Source organism: Lycorma delicatula, chromosome 3, assembly GCF_047948215.1.
Source record: "Lycorma delicatula isolate Av1 chromosome 3, ASM4794821v1, whole genome shotgun sequence".
In the NCBI taxonomy this organism is placed as follows: domain Eukaryota; kingdom Metazoa; phylum Arthropoda; class Insecta; order Hemiptera; family Fulgoridae; genus Lycorma; species Lycorma delicatula.
The window spans coordinates 74,789,706-74,806,644 of NC_134457.1; the positions used below are offsets into that span (position 1 = coordinate 74,789,706).

Consider the following 16,939-nt stretch of genomic DNA (forward strand, 5'->3'; position numbering starts at 1 on the left):
AACATCACTACCACTTATTTCATTCAAAATGAACAACCAACAGACTTACATAATACAATTACAGATAAAGAAAAAAAATTAATATACATACCTGGTCATTGTAATGAACCTCATCAACGTCATAATACGCCTTAAAGTCATCAGTACTCTTGATTTTCCCCAAAAACACACTATATTCTTCAGGCAGTCGAGGGATAAACAAAAAGCTTCTTCCTTTGTTAACATCCAGGGCACCGTAAAATCCTGGCTCTCGTACGCCAAACATCCAGTTAAAATAACTTTCCTGTAAATAAATACAAGTAAATACTTAATTTCCCAAAAATTCTATTTAGATTTTAATTTAAATTTTATTTAGATTCGCTAGAAATTATTACATTAAAAAAAATCTTATGTGTACACCACATGACTTCCTTGTATGCATATTAAATTACAAATACACATTTTTAAAAGTACATAAAATTTTATTTCACTACTGAAATGTTTTTCTCATATTTTTTTTTATTGTTAATACTGAATTATTATTTATTGTAAAACATTTTTTACAATTTAATAATTATTAATAAATCAATATATTAAAAAAAAAAAACAAAACAGTTAAAAAAGAAAGATGAAGTCTGATTCGAACCGAGTGCCTTCCCCTATAGGATCCAAATATATCATTAATTAAAATTTTATTTGGCTATAACTCTGGAACCAATGAAAATAAGTACCACTTATGATATATATATCGTTGAAAAGCTCTCAAGAGGGTTTACTACTGCAGTTAATAAAAATCCAAAATTATTGGATTTTGGGCTTTTTTGGACACGTTTGGTCCAGTCGATTGCAATCAAAAGGGGAGGTGCAAAACTAGATGTTACAACAGTCCTAAATCCAAAATTTCAACATTCTACGACAAATCGTTTTTGAGTTATGCGAGATACATATGCACATACGTCACGCCGAAACTAGTCAAAATGGATTCAGGAGTGGTCAAAATGGATATTTCCATCGAAATCTAAAAACCGAAATTTTTCGCGATTACAAACTTCCTGGTAAAACTGATAAAATATTAATCTGATGAATTTTAAAACATTCCTAAATATTCTCAGTATATTATATTAAAATAACTGTATCGTTTGCTTAGTAAACAACACCGTCTACCAGTATATGACAATGGAATATCTTTGGCTCGCTATTGCCAAAGTTAACTAATTCTCTTTTTCACTTTCACAATACTCCCTCGCCATTTTCTGATTGAATTGGTGACCATGTCGAAAACAAATGAGTATGAAAAATAAAATATGAGATTAATGTCGTCAGGTAAAATAATGCGTTAGTGCACACATAGGTGCTAGTTAAGTAGCAGCGACAGCAACCAATATTCTAACGTACATTACTGAGAAATGATTCCAGCCACGATATCTCTACGTTAAGGCATGTGTGATTGAACATTATGACAATTCATTGTTGTCCGTAAGAGCAATGCTTTTTTCTAAACTTTGTGAACACTATATGTCTTAATAAAATTTCTCTAATTTTTCCCCCCGCTCTCCTCATTTGGTTATTTAAAAAAATTCATAGAATCAACCAAATGCTAAACTTTTCCGAGATATAGAAGCAAATAGAGCCACAGAATTTGCTAATACGTTTTAATTTTGATTCAGGGAGCTCAATATTATGAAAAATATCCGAAAAGAGGACTTTTTACAGACAATAGTATTTCTATTTGCATTACATTATAAAAACGGTAAACGTAAAATTACCGAATCATCCTGACATCCGGGAAATTCACAAAATAGGTACAGTGACTTTATCGAGTGGTATGAAACATGACAAAAATGGAAAAGGGAGTGGTATAAAATGAGAAAGATTAAAATCATAATTTGTTAACGGTCCCATATCGGTGTAGAAATTCTTTATAAAGATAGAGAGTCAAGTAGAAAGGAAGTCACATGTTAACATACCTGACTTGACTAACGATTAAATAGTAGACATAACGCTAAGATTTATGATATTCGAAAAATTATTACCGTTTACCAAACTTGACAAACAATATGATAAATAAAGTTCTCAATAACAATGCCACTATCAATTTATGTGTTTATCAAGTTCACGGTCAATTAATGCATAAAAAATTTAATAAAATAAAAAAAGTATAGTACATACATTTTTTTTTGCACGATAGATATGCGACAGTGAGGAGAAAAATACAGTAAATTGTGCCAACATTACTAATTAATAAAATACAAATAAATGAACATTTTGTATAAGTGCGATGAATTAAATAAAGCTTTTAATAGACTGGTTTATATAAATTAGCCCATTATTTCAATCTCAACCGTTTGTTTTTTCAAGACTTAGGAATGCTGCGAGTGATTTTAACTACAATGCCAGGATGAATTTATCCCAAACCAGATAGAAAACATAGCAAAATAAGTACCCCCTTCTTAACTACAAATATTAAAAACAGTAAAAAAATTTAATTTTCCATTTTTAAAATTCATCATCAGTAGCAGATCTATTTAACAATTAAAAAAATAATATACATATTTATTTCATTTCATTTCCATTTACATATTCCCACGTATATGCTTCTCTGTAAGCATTTGTGGTGGGTTAATCCGTTTTAAATCGTTAATTGTTTTCATATTTTTAATGTTCTGAAACATTAAAACAAAATGTAACTTAAATTTATTTATATATAAAAAAAAATTGAAAACTAAAAATATAAAATAGTATATAACACAAATTAGATGTGAACGTCCGTGCAGAAAAAAAATTAACACGTTTAAATATTTAAAACTCTCCACCCAAAAAGGCAATTTCCTTAATTAATTATTTATGTACATCATCTTTCAAAATTCCTTTTACAAATAAGTATACCTATATTTTTTAGTCCGTTCTGAGAGCAGGATTTTTATTCATTATTTATTTATTTTTTGCACAACATGCTTAACCAAGCCATTTGTTGTAAAGAGGGATCTTTTATATTTATTTTTAACTGACCCCTTTTTATCTACCGATGATATAACTACTAACAAATTTTTAATTTAAAAAAAAAATGATCGATGTTAATATGTTATTCTAATAACCTCGTTAATCATAATTTTTTCAACGAAAACAGATTAAAACTAAGTCAACTATGTGATACTGAGGGTATAATTAACGAGATTCAACTTTATATACATATATTATAAAAATAAAAATCGCTCCACAAAAATTTATCGAATTATAACAATGAGTTATGGACGACTTTTCCCATAACCGTCCATTCTAATGCGGTTTACAAAGCGATCAAACCATTTTTAAGAATTCTTTTTTCTCCTACAATCTTCCCAGCAATGTCAGCCCCTATACGAACGTCTATAGGCCCTTCACTTTCATCAATCAACTTGGTAACCATTTTCTTAAATTCCTGTGATGAAATTCCTTCTGAGTATTTAGATACTGTTTGGCAAATAACATCTGAGAATCTAACGATTATACAAAATTGCATAACAAAAATAATAACAATAAAAATAATTGCATAACAAAATTTCATGAACTACCGATTATAATCTTATAACAAAGATGTCCTTTTGGTTCCGTTTGGATTCCTCCAGGTTGAGTATGTACTATCTGTTCTTGACATACAGGTTAATATTTTGCTTATTAATCTTTTACTAATGTACGAAAGTTGCGAACTCGTATCTATCAAGACTAATGCAGTATCAATTACATTCCTAATTTCTATAACTTTGAGTATTTGCATTATTACCGTACTAAAATTTGTATTAAAAAAACTTAAATCATTTTTGTAAGCTTTATTGACCTTTCCTGTTTGAACATGCAATTACATGTTTCCTTTTATATATAATGGCTAAAAACTTAAAATTGACAACAAATATGATGACTATGTCCTTTCTTAAAACAGGAAAACAACCATCCTTGTCTTTTACTATAGTTTGCAATTCCTCTAAATTTTTATCTCGGACCTTAAAATAATCAGTACTATGATGTGAAACTTCACAGAAAATATAGGCTTTTTATTATTTTTCTTCATGTTAACTAACCTTGCCGCAGTAGCAATTTTCTCTTTACTAAAAATTCTCTTTTCCTTATTTCCTTTAACATCACTTAGCTCTTCATTAACTTTAGTTACAAACGTATCCCGGGCTAGCTTCATGCGTTTTTAGCTTTCTACTTCTGTCGTAAAAAATCAATAACTGTTTTAGAAATATATTATCATTCGTCTCATTACCTTCTAATGATATTTTAACTCTTTCTCATCCTTTAATGTACTCTCTAAAAGAGCAGACTTTAATTACGGAAATATTATGCACGCATATTTTTCCAAAGTAATATTCAAGGACTTCAATGCCCCTATTTGTGTGGCCAATTTCAGTTGTAAAATGGTTCCTAAGCTGCGATCTTCCCAACTTTAACCTTGTTAAATCTTTATCCGTCATTTTTATTTAATTTCTTTTCACAGGCATACAACGACGTGTCATCAGCGCCCGGACATATTATTTATATTAAAAATTAAATTAAAAACTAAAACCCAGTAATATAAAAACACAGCATATATGGAAAAAAACCTGTGACGTAAGCTAAAAGTGAAATAAAACCACAATTAAATATTATATTAATAATTAAAATTAAAACAATAAATTTACCATCTGTCAAGCGCCAAATGACATAAATAGCTGAAACAATACTACAGAAAACTCAAATATTAGAATATAAACGGACAACCCTAAGAAAATGTAAAAAGATTCGATAACATCGTCCCATTCTTTCTAAGATATTTCTGATGTTAGACCCAAATTTAAATTTCCGACGCAATGCCGCATAACAGACACACTCCAAAAATATGTGGTGTACTATAATTTGGTAGTCGCAGCGAACACAAACGGGTGCATCAGTCTGAGTCATCAGATATTCATGAGTGAACCTAGTGTTCCCTATTCGCTAACAGCAAATAATAACCTCCTCACGACGATTATTCCTACATAAAGAGGTCCAGGGTGAAACAATGTCCTTAATTGGACGAAGTTTATTATTGATGGTAGCATTCCATTCACTCTGCCAGTCATCACGATCGTGATGACTGGCTGTCATCAAGATCGTTCGAAACAACGTGATTAGTGAAAGGAGGCTGCAAACAAGCCTCCTGTGCGGCTAGACCCGGCGATTATTTGTTTATTTAATAAAATTCATCCTCAAAATTAGCTGTATCCCCCATAAAGAATACCAATACCAGTTTGCTTTAACTGTAGTTTTTATAAAAATAAATTCGCAACACAAAAATATATTAAGCACATTGATCAGAAATAACGATACAATTAAAAATATGAACCTACTTCCCGATTACATTACATCGAAACTGCATCTATAATCGATATCGATACTACATCTATAATTAATATAAGTCTGTGACAAATAACATCTATTTGCTGTATATTTTGTAAGAAAGAGCTTTTTTTTAAATATTTAATAATTGCTTTGACATGCCCTCACTTTTAAAAAAACTTTTGTTTTGTGACTTACTTAGTAAGGATGGATTCTAGCAAAAATACTTCAATAAAAAATAAAACAGGTAAAATTTCAATCGACTATGGAAGAAAACATTTTTAAAATTTGAAACGAGGTCACATCTACGCAACAAAGAATGAATTTTTCCGATTTCTTGAAGAGAATAGGTTGTATTTCGATTGCAAATCGTTTTAAGAGGGAGGGGGATGCAAATAAAATTATGAAAAATTTACGTAAATATTTTATTAAAATAGGAACTAAATTAACAATTTGTGTTTTTGCGCAGCGAGCTCCTGCCGTAGTTTGGAAAAAATAAATCAAAATAAGTACATCTAATGTTGCATGTAAAATTGTTATGAAATACAGAATCGAGTAAATGACATAGCTATTTGCCAGACAACCATAAAAAATCGTTTCACATGACCTTCAGACAAGTTTTTTTTAAACTAAAATCAACAATAGCAGTCAAACCAGTACGGAAAATCAGCAGGTAACTTCTAATAATATATAAATAAAGAAAACAATCATCATGAGACGATAATACAGCGGAAGAACACTGTATCAGTGTGTAATGGAATGGATATTATCACAAAGAAATACGGTATTTTAGCTTATCAATAGCGATATATTAGTAAAAAGAACATAATTAACATTATGTTGTGGAGTTATTGAAAGGGTTAACTTTCGGAGAGAGTTTAATCTAAAACTTAAAATTTTGCTTACACGTGTTTTTTTTAACCTATCATAAAAATACGACAAAATACTGAAAAAACAAAACTGAAAATATATTCATAAACACCTACACACACACACACACACACACACACACACACACACACACACACACACACACACACACACACACACACACACACACACACACACACACACACACACACACACACACACACACACACACACACACACACACACACACACACACACACACACACACACACACACACACACACACACACACACACACACACACACAGAGAGAGAGAGAGAGAGAGAGAGAGAGAGATATATATATATACATTCGCCATAAACATAAGTTTATGGCGAAATTTCAAACTATAGATTTCTTTATTATTATTCTTTTGTGGATGAGGCGTATTAGGGTAGGAAATTTTCCAACTCTTATCAGAAAGTAATATAAATAAATGTCCCATAAAGAATGGAATTCTCTCAAATTCTCTTTACAAATATCTCTCTAAATTAACCGTCATCAGGATGGAAGGTTTTTTGTACCGTATTAGAAAAATTCGGGTAAAAAGATCCACAAATAAAAAGAAATTACACATTTTACTAACTTTTTAATGTTTTGACATATTATTTACACATCTTTTTTCTAAATGAGGTGAATCTAGGTGGAGATACATCTAGGTGGAGAATTTTTATCACTGAAGTAAAATGTCAATTTTAAAAGGGTATTTAAAAAATTAATTTATTGCTAATAGACCTAAAAAATACTGTAATATTTTAATTATGTTATATGATTATTTAAAACAAAAGGTATCAGCACAAATCTGAGTCTGCATTTGTACAAGTATATTAAATTTTATTGATTAAACTAAAACGCTTAATAACTGTTTTGAATTATTTGTTTTGTGATAAAGACAAACTGAATAAATAATAAAATACGAAAAATCGTAATTACCCGATGATTTTTTAAGTCTATAACATTGAAAAATTTAATTTTCGCTAGTGTAAAAATATTTACGGAAAAATTTGTCAGCATTTTTTTTTTTTTTTAAATAATATAGTTAATATTAACTAAAAAAAAACTTGTATGTTTTATAACAGAAGATAAAAATTAATTCCCTTTTCCCGTTTTGAAAAAATGTCAAGTGATTATTTAAAAAAGAAAAGTATGAAGACAATAACTGTGCTACTGCATATAATGAATTAGCTGAGAAATATTTACATTGATTCAAAATATACTTTTATGAATTCTGAAATCTTAATTCTACTTTATTAATTTTTTTAATTTCCCAAAAGGCCCATCTCATAATGAAGATTTATTTATTTTACCTATATATTTATATTAATATTTTTTTTAATTTTCTCATTTTGGATTCTCTGAATGAAATCCTTATGAAAACAAGTATTACCCTAATATATTTTATGAACTTTGTCTACAAATGTAATTGAAATTATAATCTGACAAAACGCTTCTAATGTGAAATGTTTTCATTTTTCAGGTTTTATCTTTTAATATTAGAACAACATAACAGAAATGTACAACTCAACTCTCTCGGACAAAGTAACTCTGACTGGTTCTACATAACCCTAAGATGTGTAACAACATAAAGATCATAAAAAGGTGTTTTCGATCTACCTTATGTTGGAACCGGAGATAAGGTCGCACAACCTTGAGAGACCTTTGAGAACGCTTTCATAATCGATTTTAACCATTCTTACAACAATTAATTAAGACAAATATTATTACTTTGTGTACGTCTGTTTGAATTTTTAGGGGGTTTTCAGGACCCAGAACCGGCCGCGATCGCGTCGAAGCAGTGCTCACTGACCGATTGTGCAGTATGAGAAGTCGATAAAAATATCTATAGTTGCAACGCCTTTAAAGTTTAACTTTACCGTTCCAGACTTAAAATGCCTAATAACGTGAACCTCAATTTAAATTTATATTAAACTAGCTGTACCCGCTACGCTTCGCTGTGGCACATTGTGGTTGCATGGATGAGAAATGAGAAACAAAACAAAGCATACGTTTCATAGAAGTTTAATTTTGCAATACTTGTGGATATACAATATTTTTTTTTGTTTTTCCACTCTCTGCGTAGATATAAAGGCTATCTGGTTTGTCGACTCGGGAACACGCACATACAGTTGTCCATGTGAGAAGCAATCCGCATCTAAATCTAAACCACACAATTCTAAAGAATGACCTTGAGCTTTATTGATTGTGATTGCAAATCCCAATCGAATTGGGAATTGCAATGTTTTAAATTGAAATGGTGTACCGGTCGGGATCATGGGTATTCGAGGAATGAGGACATCTTCACCTTTGAAAGGCCCCGTTAAAATCGTTGCTTCCACTACGTTATTCATCAATTTCTTAACTGCAAGTCGCGAGCCGTTGCAGATTTTTGGCTGATTAATATTCCGCAACAGGATAATTGGCTCACCTATTTTCAATTTTAATATGTGTGGTGGCATCCCTGGCAGATCAAATGAGTTTAAAAATTCCGTTGGATAATTAAATACTTCATCTGCTTCCCCAACGGTGTCTATCGACTTATATGTAATTTCCTCACTTCGAATGCTGGATTGAATAACATTATTAAGTTGATAGACATCTTTATTCTTTGCGGCAAGGATAGCTCGTTCACTGAGCCAATCGTGATTTCTATGATTAATTTGAATATCAGGAAATACTTTTTCGATCAGTTCTTCTTTCGATATTGCTAAATTACAAAAATTATCAGGAAATGATATTAGTCTAGACGTCTCATCGACTGGCAGCTGTCCGTTTCCAATGTCCAGTAACTGTCGTGAGAATACCTCGGCTGATGGATCATTCAGCAACTGGACACGCATATTCGTAGTCAACTGCAATGTACGTACGTGTCGCCACAGTGTTGAATATTTGAGGCAAGCATTTATTTCGTCTGCTGGTGTCGATCCAGAAATTACAGGCAATGTTTGTCTAAAATCTCCTGCGAGCAATATCAAAGCATTCCCGAATGGTTGAACGTTTCCACGCAAATCTCGTAACGATCGATCAAGAGCTTTAAGCGACTTTTTATGTGCCATCGTGCATTCATCCCAAACAATGAGTTTACATTTTTGTAATACTTTTCCCATACAGGATGCTTTGGAAATATTGCACGTGGTAGTCTCGATGATTTGCATGTTTAATGGCAACTTCAGAGCTGAATGCGCAGTTCTTCCACCTGGTAACAATGTCGCAGCTATTCCATACGAAGCAAGAGCTAGGGCTATGTCATTTTTTGATCGAACCGTTGCTAGAATCAATCTAACGAGGAATGTTTTCCCAGTTCCTCCTGGCGCATCCAAGAATAAGGTCCCCCCAACTCCGTCATTTATCATTTGCATTATGCGATCATAAATGCCTTTCTGTTCACGCGTTAATTTGGGAATGTTTGATTTGACATATGACTGAAGATCACCAATGTTGTAACTCTGTTCACGGCGTAAATCCACATCAAATGAAGCAATCGCAGCTCGGGTGGGTGCTGGCATTCCCAATTGACTAAGAACTTTATTTGCATTAGCTAAGCACTTGTCTTCAATATTTATCAATACTTCGTTGTAAATGCCTTCTGTAAATTCAGACAAAAGTGAATATTTAACCTAAGGATTTTTTGGTCAATATGTAGGGATATTATTTTCTATGTATTTGGTTATTTCGACTTTTTTTGTTTTCATAGTCTTAAGTCTATCTGGGCTATAAGAAAGTTGGGTGTTTTAATGTATTTACTGTAAGCCATCCTTCTTGGTGGCTTTTCTTTTTGTTTTGGTGTTTTTTTGTTTTTTTTTTTAATAAAATACAAATGTTTTAGCTGTTAAATATAATTCAAAGAAATTTTTTACCTAATCAGTTGTGATTTTGTTTGCATTGGCAACGGCCATACAGGCTCTTTGTGATTGGTCCTTGTGTTTGACAGCGGCCATCTTGCATTGGTCTGATTGGTTTTCCTTTGTTTACATTTCCAAATTAAAAATGTACAAATTAAAAATAGATAGATAGATTTATTAAAAATAGATGAAAACAATCTTTGATGCGGGTTATATATCGTGCTAAAATTTGAGCTCAATCGGTGCAGAACATTTTGAATTTTTGAAGCGTACACAAACGAACTTAAAATTTTTATATATATATATATAGATTACATTACCCCTATTCTGTACCCTTATATATGAAATACTCAAAACGACGACTGTCATGTATTTAAGGTCGTTCCATACAAAATCCATCCTGTTTAAAGAACTGAAGATTCCAGAAGAAAAGATGTTGGATGTAATGTTCAAAGGGAGACCTGCAATTTTCACATGATCCTTTCCTTACAGTTCACAGATTCTAAAAATAACAAAGAACACTCAAAAGAAAACATAAGGTCGGAAAGAAATACCTAGAGAAAAGGAAGCCAGATGATATGCCAAGAAACTGCATAAAAAGAAGAAGAATGTTCTATTTCCTCCATATCGACCGAAATGTACAATCCTGACAGAAAGGCAAACAAATCTATGAACCGATAAGTAACCGAATAGTAGACATGGCCGCAGCTCAGTTTTCCATAGAGCGCACCTCTGAACTATAATCAGTCCCAGAACCGAAATGGCGTTAACAATGAACTAAAAGGGAGCTCCTTCAAGAAATTACGAGGCTAATGGAAACCACTCTCGAAATTATTTGAAAAGATTTATGATCTAAAAGGAGACCGAATTACGATTGCTGCACATTTAAAATCACGACAGTAGTTTTCTTAGGAAAAAAACAACAGCAAGGACGTAGATCCAGGTTCTGCGACACGTAGGAGGTAATGCGTTCCCCGATGGTCTCGCTTTCTTAACCCTAAACCTTCTACACTGTGTCTGCTCAGTAGGAGAACTCGGGCAATTAAATGTAAGTTAATTAACTAAATTAACTTATTTTATTAACTTTTTTTATTCATAAACAAGTTCAAAAACTTATTCAGAATAAAAAAAAAATTTCACATTTTACTTCCATTAAAGACCCGCAAATTGCACGCCTATTTTTAATGAGTAAGAGTAGATGAAACAGAACAAAAGTTGAATAGGTATTACAAGAAACTATAGCAGGAACTGAAACGTGGTTTTCAATTTATACATGTACTTGATATCTTAATAAAAAGAGTCAGATATAAAGAAACTTCTAGAAGATTTTTAAATAATCGAACTACACGTACACCACCTACATTTATTTGTTCAAAGCATACTCATTTTTTTTTTACGACAGATATACTTCTACAATACAGAATAAGTATATTCTTGACCTGTATACGTCAATTGTTTCAAACGAGCAACATGTAATACTGTATAACTAATTCAACTTATTTATCATAATAACGTACAAGGACATCGCTATATTGGTAACACAGTATTTAATTTAATAATTCATATAACTACTTCTGTTTCGCTTTTAAAACAAAACAAAAACCTACTAATACATTACTTTATTTCTTTTCGGTTTAAAAAAATCGATACAAATTATTTAGTTACGTAAGTTTTAACGAACCTATAATCACAGATACAACAAAGCTTTCAGCTTTTATAATATGCAAGATTACTAAAAGGATCCAGTTTGAATGAGAAAAAAAAATTTATAGTTCAGCAAAGTTGTGACCGTTCACTAAAAACATCATATAAAGATCAGTACATTTAAAACGAACACCGATGGCTGGTCAACGTTTTTAAATTATGAATATTGATTACTTAACATTTTTATTCTTAGTTTAAATTTATGAAAATCTATAATTTTCCATAAATAATTTGGAAAATTCCAGAAAAAGATTTAGTTTTGGTTTTTAGGGTTAAGATATAATAGCAAAAAAATATAGAAGGTGGTAAATAATATTTACACGGTGAAATATTATACTTTATCACCTAAAATACAAAACGAGTTTCAGAAAATTTCTCGACTGCAATAATATTCACTAACTGACAAAAAAGAATGTCAAAATTTGTATAAAAATAAACCGACATAGTGTTGCATATATTTTTCGGTAAATAGAGGAAAGTTATGTAACTCTTACTAACGAAGTCTTAACCATCAACAGACTAATACGATTTAGAAGGAAAAAAGTGGAACAGATTATTCTCTAAAAATAAAAAAATTATATAAAAAAAATGATTCCAGTAAAATTTTGAGATTCTGGTCCTTATTCCTTTGACCGGTTGCAACCTAAATTAAATGGGATAAATAACCCATATTCAGAAGTGATAGTACAAAGTTTCGTACAAATCAGTTAATCCAGTCTGAAAATATCAATAAAAACTATACTTGCAGATAAAAGCAAAAGAAACGAGCTTATTGGCTCCCCCGCTAAATGAAATTGCCGAAACAATTGCGTAATTACAAAAATATAATGGATTAATACAAGAAAATAAATGATTTTTGTCAAGAAACGACAAAAAAAGAGATTTTTCCCTAATGGGTAATATCAACTGAAAATATCTTAGCTACAAAACGGGTATTAAACTACGTGAAAAATTTGTATACCCTTTCAATAAAATTTTGAGCTACGTAATCCATGTCTTTCTATCTTTGTGTCTCTTTGACCAATTGTGACCAGAATTGAATGTCATCATCGCCCGATATTCAGAAATAATCGCGCTAAATTTTATCCAAAACAGTCCATCCAATCTGGAGATAACAAGGAAAAAAGCAGTCATCGCAATATTATTAAATTATTTTGGCAATAAAATTTAAATATTTATGTACTTAGGAATTTTTCAACCCGAAAGTGTTATTTTTGGTTAGAGCGGGATGATGAAACGTCAAAATCTACAAAAACCCCGAAGTGTAAAATTAAGCCCGTTTAGCACGTATTCCCTTATACATATTACGTTCCCTTACATAATGTATACTATAAGATATACAACTATCTAACTGGGAAGCTTTTACACATACACCAGATGCACAAAAAATATTGGGTTTTTAATCTGTTATAATACTTCTAGGATGGTGTACAGTCCTCATTTAAGGCTAGAATCAAAAATCGAAAAGGACAGTTTTAGTTCGGCACCCACCGGGTTGATCTAGGGTGAACGCGTCTTCGCAAATCAGCAAGTCTAGAGTACTAACGTTCAAATCCAATTAAACGCAGTTACTTTTATACGTTTTTGAATACTAGATCGTGGATAACGGCGTTCTTTGGTGGTTGCGTTTCAATTAATCACACATCTCAGAAATGGTCGACCTGATACTGTACAATACTACACTTCATTTACACTCAAAGATTCAAGGTCCGATCGGTCACGAAATTAAACCACAGTGAAAATAAAAAATGTTTTATTTGTAACAAGTACTTACATAGTTACGCGTTTATGTAGAGAAACTCTACATACTCGCCACTCCGATTTAGACATTTGTCGTAGCGTGGTACCAACTTTCCAATACCCTCGTCATAGAACGTGTTTCATAGCCGTGTTTCTACGCTGGTCTGCAGCTCGATGTCTGTGCCAAAATGTTGTCCTCCTAGCCAGCGTTTCATGTGAGCAAAGAGGTGAAAATCGGATGGAGCCAAGTCCGGACTGTATGGTGGGTGATCAAACACTTCCCAACGAAAACGCTGCAGGAGCTTCTTTGTTACAGCTGCAGTGTGCGGCCGAGCATTGTCATGGAGAAAGACAATGCCTGATGACAACATTCCTCTCCCCTTATTCTGAAGAGTCACGCAGTATGAGGCTACAGTGATGATCGTGCTACGTTCCATGAATTTCACCAAGAGAACTTCATTCCGGTCCCAGAACACAGTAGCCATACACTTTCTGTTGGAGAAGGTTCGCTTGAACTTCTTTGGTTTACTGGAAGAATGAGAATGCATCCACTGTTTGGATTGTTCTTTTGTTTCTTCAGTTTCGAAATGGACCCATGTCTCGTCCCCTGTGACAATTTTGTTCAAAAAATCTTCTCCTTCATTGTGGTAGCGCTGGAGAAACGTTAGGGAGGCGTCCATTCTCATTGTTTTGTGATGGTTGGACAGCATCTTGGGAACCCATCTCGCACACAGTTTGCGGTACTGAAGTCTCTCACTCACAATGGTGTAGAGAGCTGACATTGAAATTTCACGAAACGAATCACTCAATACAGATTTTGTGAACCGACGATTTTCTCGAATTGCCTTCATCCACTCGCTCAACGAGATCACCGGTTGACACTCGCTTCCTTCCCTGACCGCCTGCATCATGAACATCTGTACGTCCTGCTTTAAAGTTCCTGCACCACAGTTCGCACTTTGCTGTCACTCATTGAAGTTTCACCGTACACATTACTTATTCGTCGATGAATTTCAGCTGCATTACACCCCTCAGCCTGAAGAAATCGAATTACCGCACGCACTTCACACTTGGCGGGAGATGCTACTGTTGTAGACATTTTTACGTGCTAGCTGCGTGTTCAGAACTAAACGAAGTGACGCGGAGTGATTGAAGGCCATACTAGAGACTCTGCGCAACACATATGCGCAAAGATTCATCCGATTTTTGCGCGGGTTTTTATTTCGCAATCGATCGGGCCTTGAAAAAAAATAACCCTTATACATATCATCCTCATTCATCCTCTGAAGTAATACCTGACAGTGAGTCCCGGAGGCTAAACAGGAAGAAAAAATAAATAAATACAAAGGTTTTAGCTGGCACATGGCCATACATTGATTTTTATACCTTTCCGCTTGACAGCGCCACTCGTAAAGATCGCGACTCCTGAATACATAGTCTTCTGTGATATGCAGTTTGCTAAATGTGAGTCTATAGTTACAGTTCACCGCGCGTTCTACAGAAAGTTTAATTTTGATTCCTCGAGCGACAATAATATTTATCGATAGCGTAATAGGTTTGAAACGACCGAATGTCTGTGTATAGAGTAGAGTAAAGAACGACCGAGGGTGTCTGAAGAAAGTGTTGAACGTTCATGGAGTCCTAAAAACTCCTGGAGTCTAAAAAATTTATTAGGAAGATCAACTGCGAACTAGCGATGCCGGTGATGACAGTGTGAAATGTTTTAAGGAGACTGTTACATATGCGTCCGTGCCATTTGCAGCTGTAATAGACTTTGAAGCCTACCGACTACGCTATGCGTACTGACTTCGCCAGCGAAACGTTGCAGCACGAAGATGAATTTCTTGATCGTATTGTATTAACTGATGATTTAACATTTCATCTTAGCGGAAAAGTTAACACGCATAATGACCGTATCTGGGGGTCAGAAAATCCGCATGAACTCTTACAATCCGAAAAGGACACCCCAAAATTTAATTTTTTTGTACGATATCCCAACGGTAAATTTACAGGCCGTGTTTTTTCGCTGAAACAAGCGTAGCAGGAGTTTCTTATTTGGATATGGATACACAGCTTTTTCCTTGACTTCAAGATGGACCAGAGAATTTTATTTGATAACAGGATGATACGCCTCACCAACAGAACCGGTTGAATGACGTTTTCCCAGAACACTGCATCGGTCGGCACGGACCCGATGACAGCTTGTTTGCAGTGGTCTTCAAAGTCACCCGATCTGATCCCCTTCGGGATAATTTTTTCCTTCGGGGTTTTATAAAGGATACGTTTACGCGCATTGGCTACCGGTGATCTTTCCTATTTAAGGTATAAGATGAAGTTGTCGGCTTCCTTTACTCGAGATATGCTGGTTGAAGAACGGAACGAACCCTCTTATTGGTTCGATGTATGCCTCTTGAGAAATAGTGCTCGCATTGAACACGTTTAGGGGAAAACTGTAACTGCCACTCTTTCATTTTGTTTATCATTCATTACTGTAAGTCAAAGTTAAGAAATTTTAAACAGTTTTAAAACCCGGATATTCTTTTTTGTATACTTTATATTACATATTTTTTCCTTAATTCTGAATACCAATTAGCTCTTTAGATAATCGGTATACCTCATACCACTTCATATTTATCAATGATTAATTCTTAAAAATTTCACGAGGAGACAGTAATGGAATGCTTGTAATTCTTCTAAATGATTGGTACTTACGAAGACCAAAGATTGAAGAAAAGAGGCTGATTATTATTATTTTATTAATTATTTTGGATAATTTTACTAGAATTATATTAAAAAGAAAAGAAATTATATTTCCTTTCAAGTCTAAGTTATTTTTTATTGTATTTTTCAATAATGGGTGTTCCAGAATAAAATAATACTAGCGAAAACCAGTAATAATAAAAGAGATACAATAAAATATTGGTGAACATATTAATCAATATTTATACAGGGAATGTTAAAATAAACATTTCATAACATTTATTAAAAATCAATGCGTAAATAAATAAAATATACATTAAAGAGAGGGTGAGCTAGAGACAGAGAGAGAATGAGAGAAAAGTTTACTTTTAAATAAATAAAAATAGTAATATTTCAACAAGCTAATGCTAATTTTAAAAAGCCATTGCTCTTTTATCAATAACCAAATAATAATTTCAAGGTTTTCCATGTTATCATTCTTCATGCTTTATTTAATACAGTACATAAAATATACAACAGCAATCGTACAAATATTCAACAAAAAAAAATTATTTTATTTTAATAAGCATAAAAATACTACTATTACTAATATTATACATAAAAACATTCCATATCATTTTCAAAAACATAATGAATTTAAATGTTAAAAATTTAAGTTTTTAAAAATAAAAGTAATATTTATCATCAGAGATAATTTTGTAGTTTTCAATTTTTAATATTTATACTGAAATTC

General features: G+C 32.6%; 1 protein-coding gene across 1 annotated transcript in view; it reads right to left on the reverse strand.

Annotated features, from left to right (window-relative positions):
- Dip-C (dipeptidase C) overlaps positions 1–16,939 on the reverse strand; it is a 602,611-nt gene that overhangs the window by 283,661 nt on the left and 302,011 nt on the right. The window contains exon 3 of the mRNA XM_075360005.1: positions 92–283. Coding sequence (XP_075216120.1) covers positions 92–283 — 192 coding nt within the window. The remainder of the gene's footprint in view (positions 1–91; positions 284–16,939) is intronic.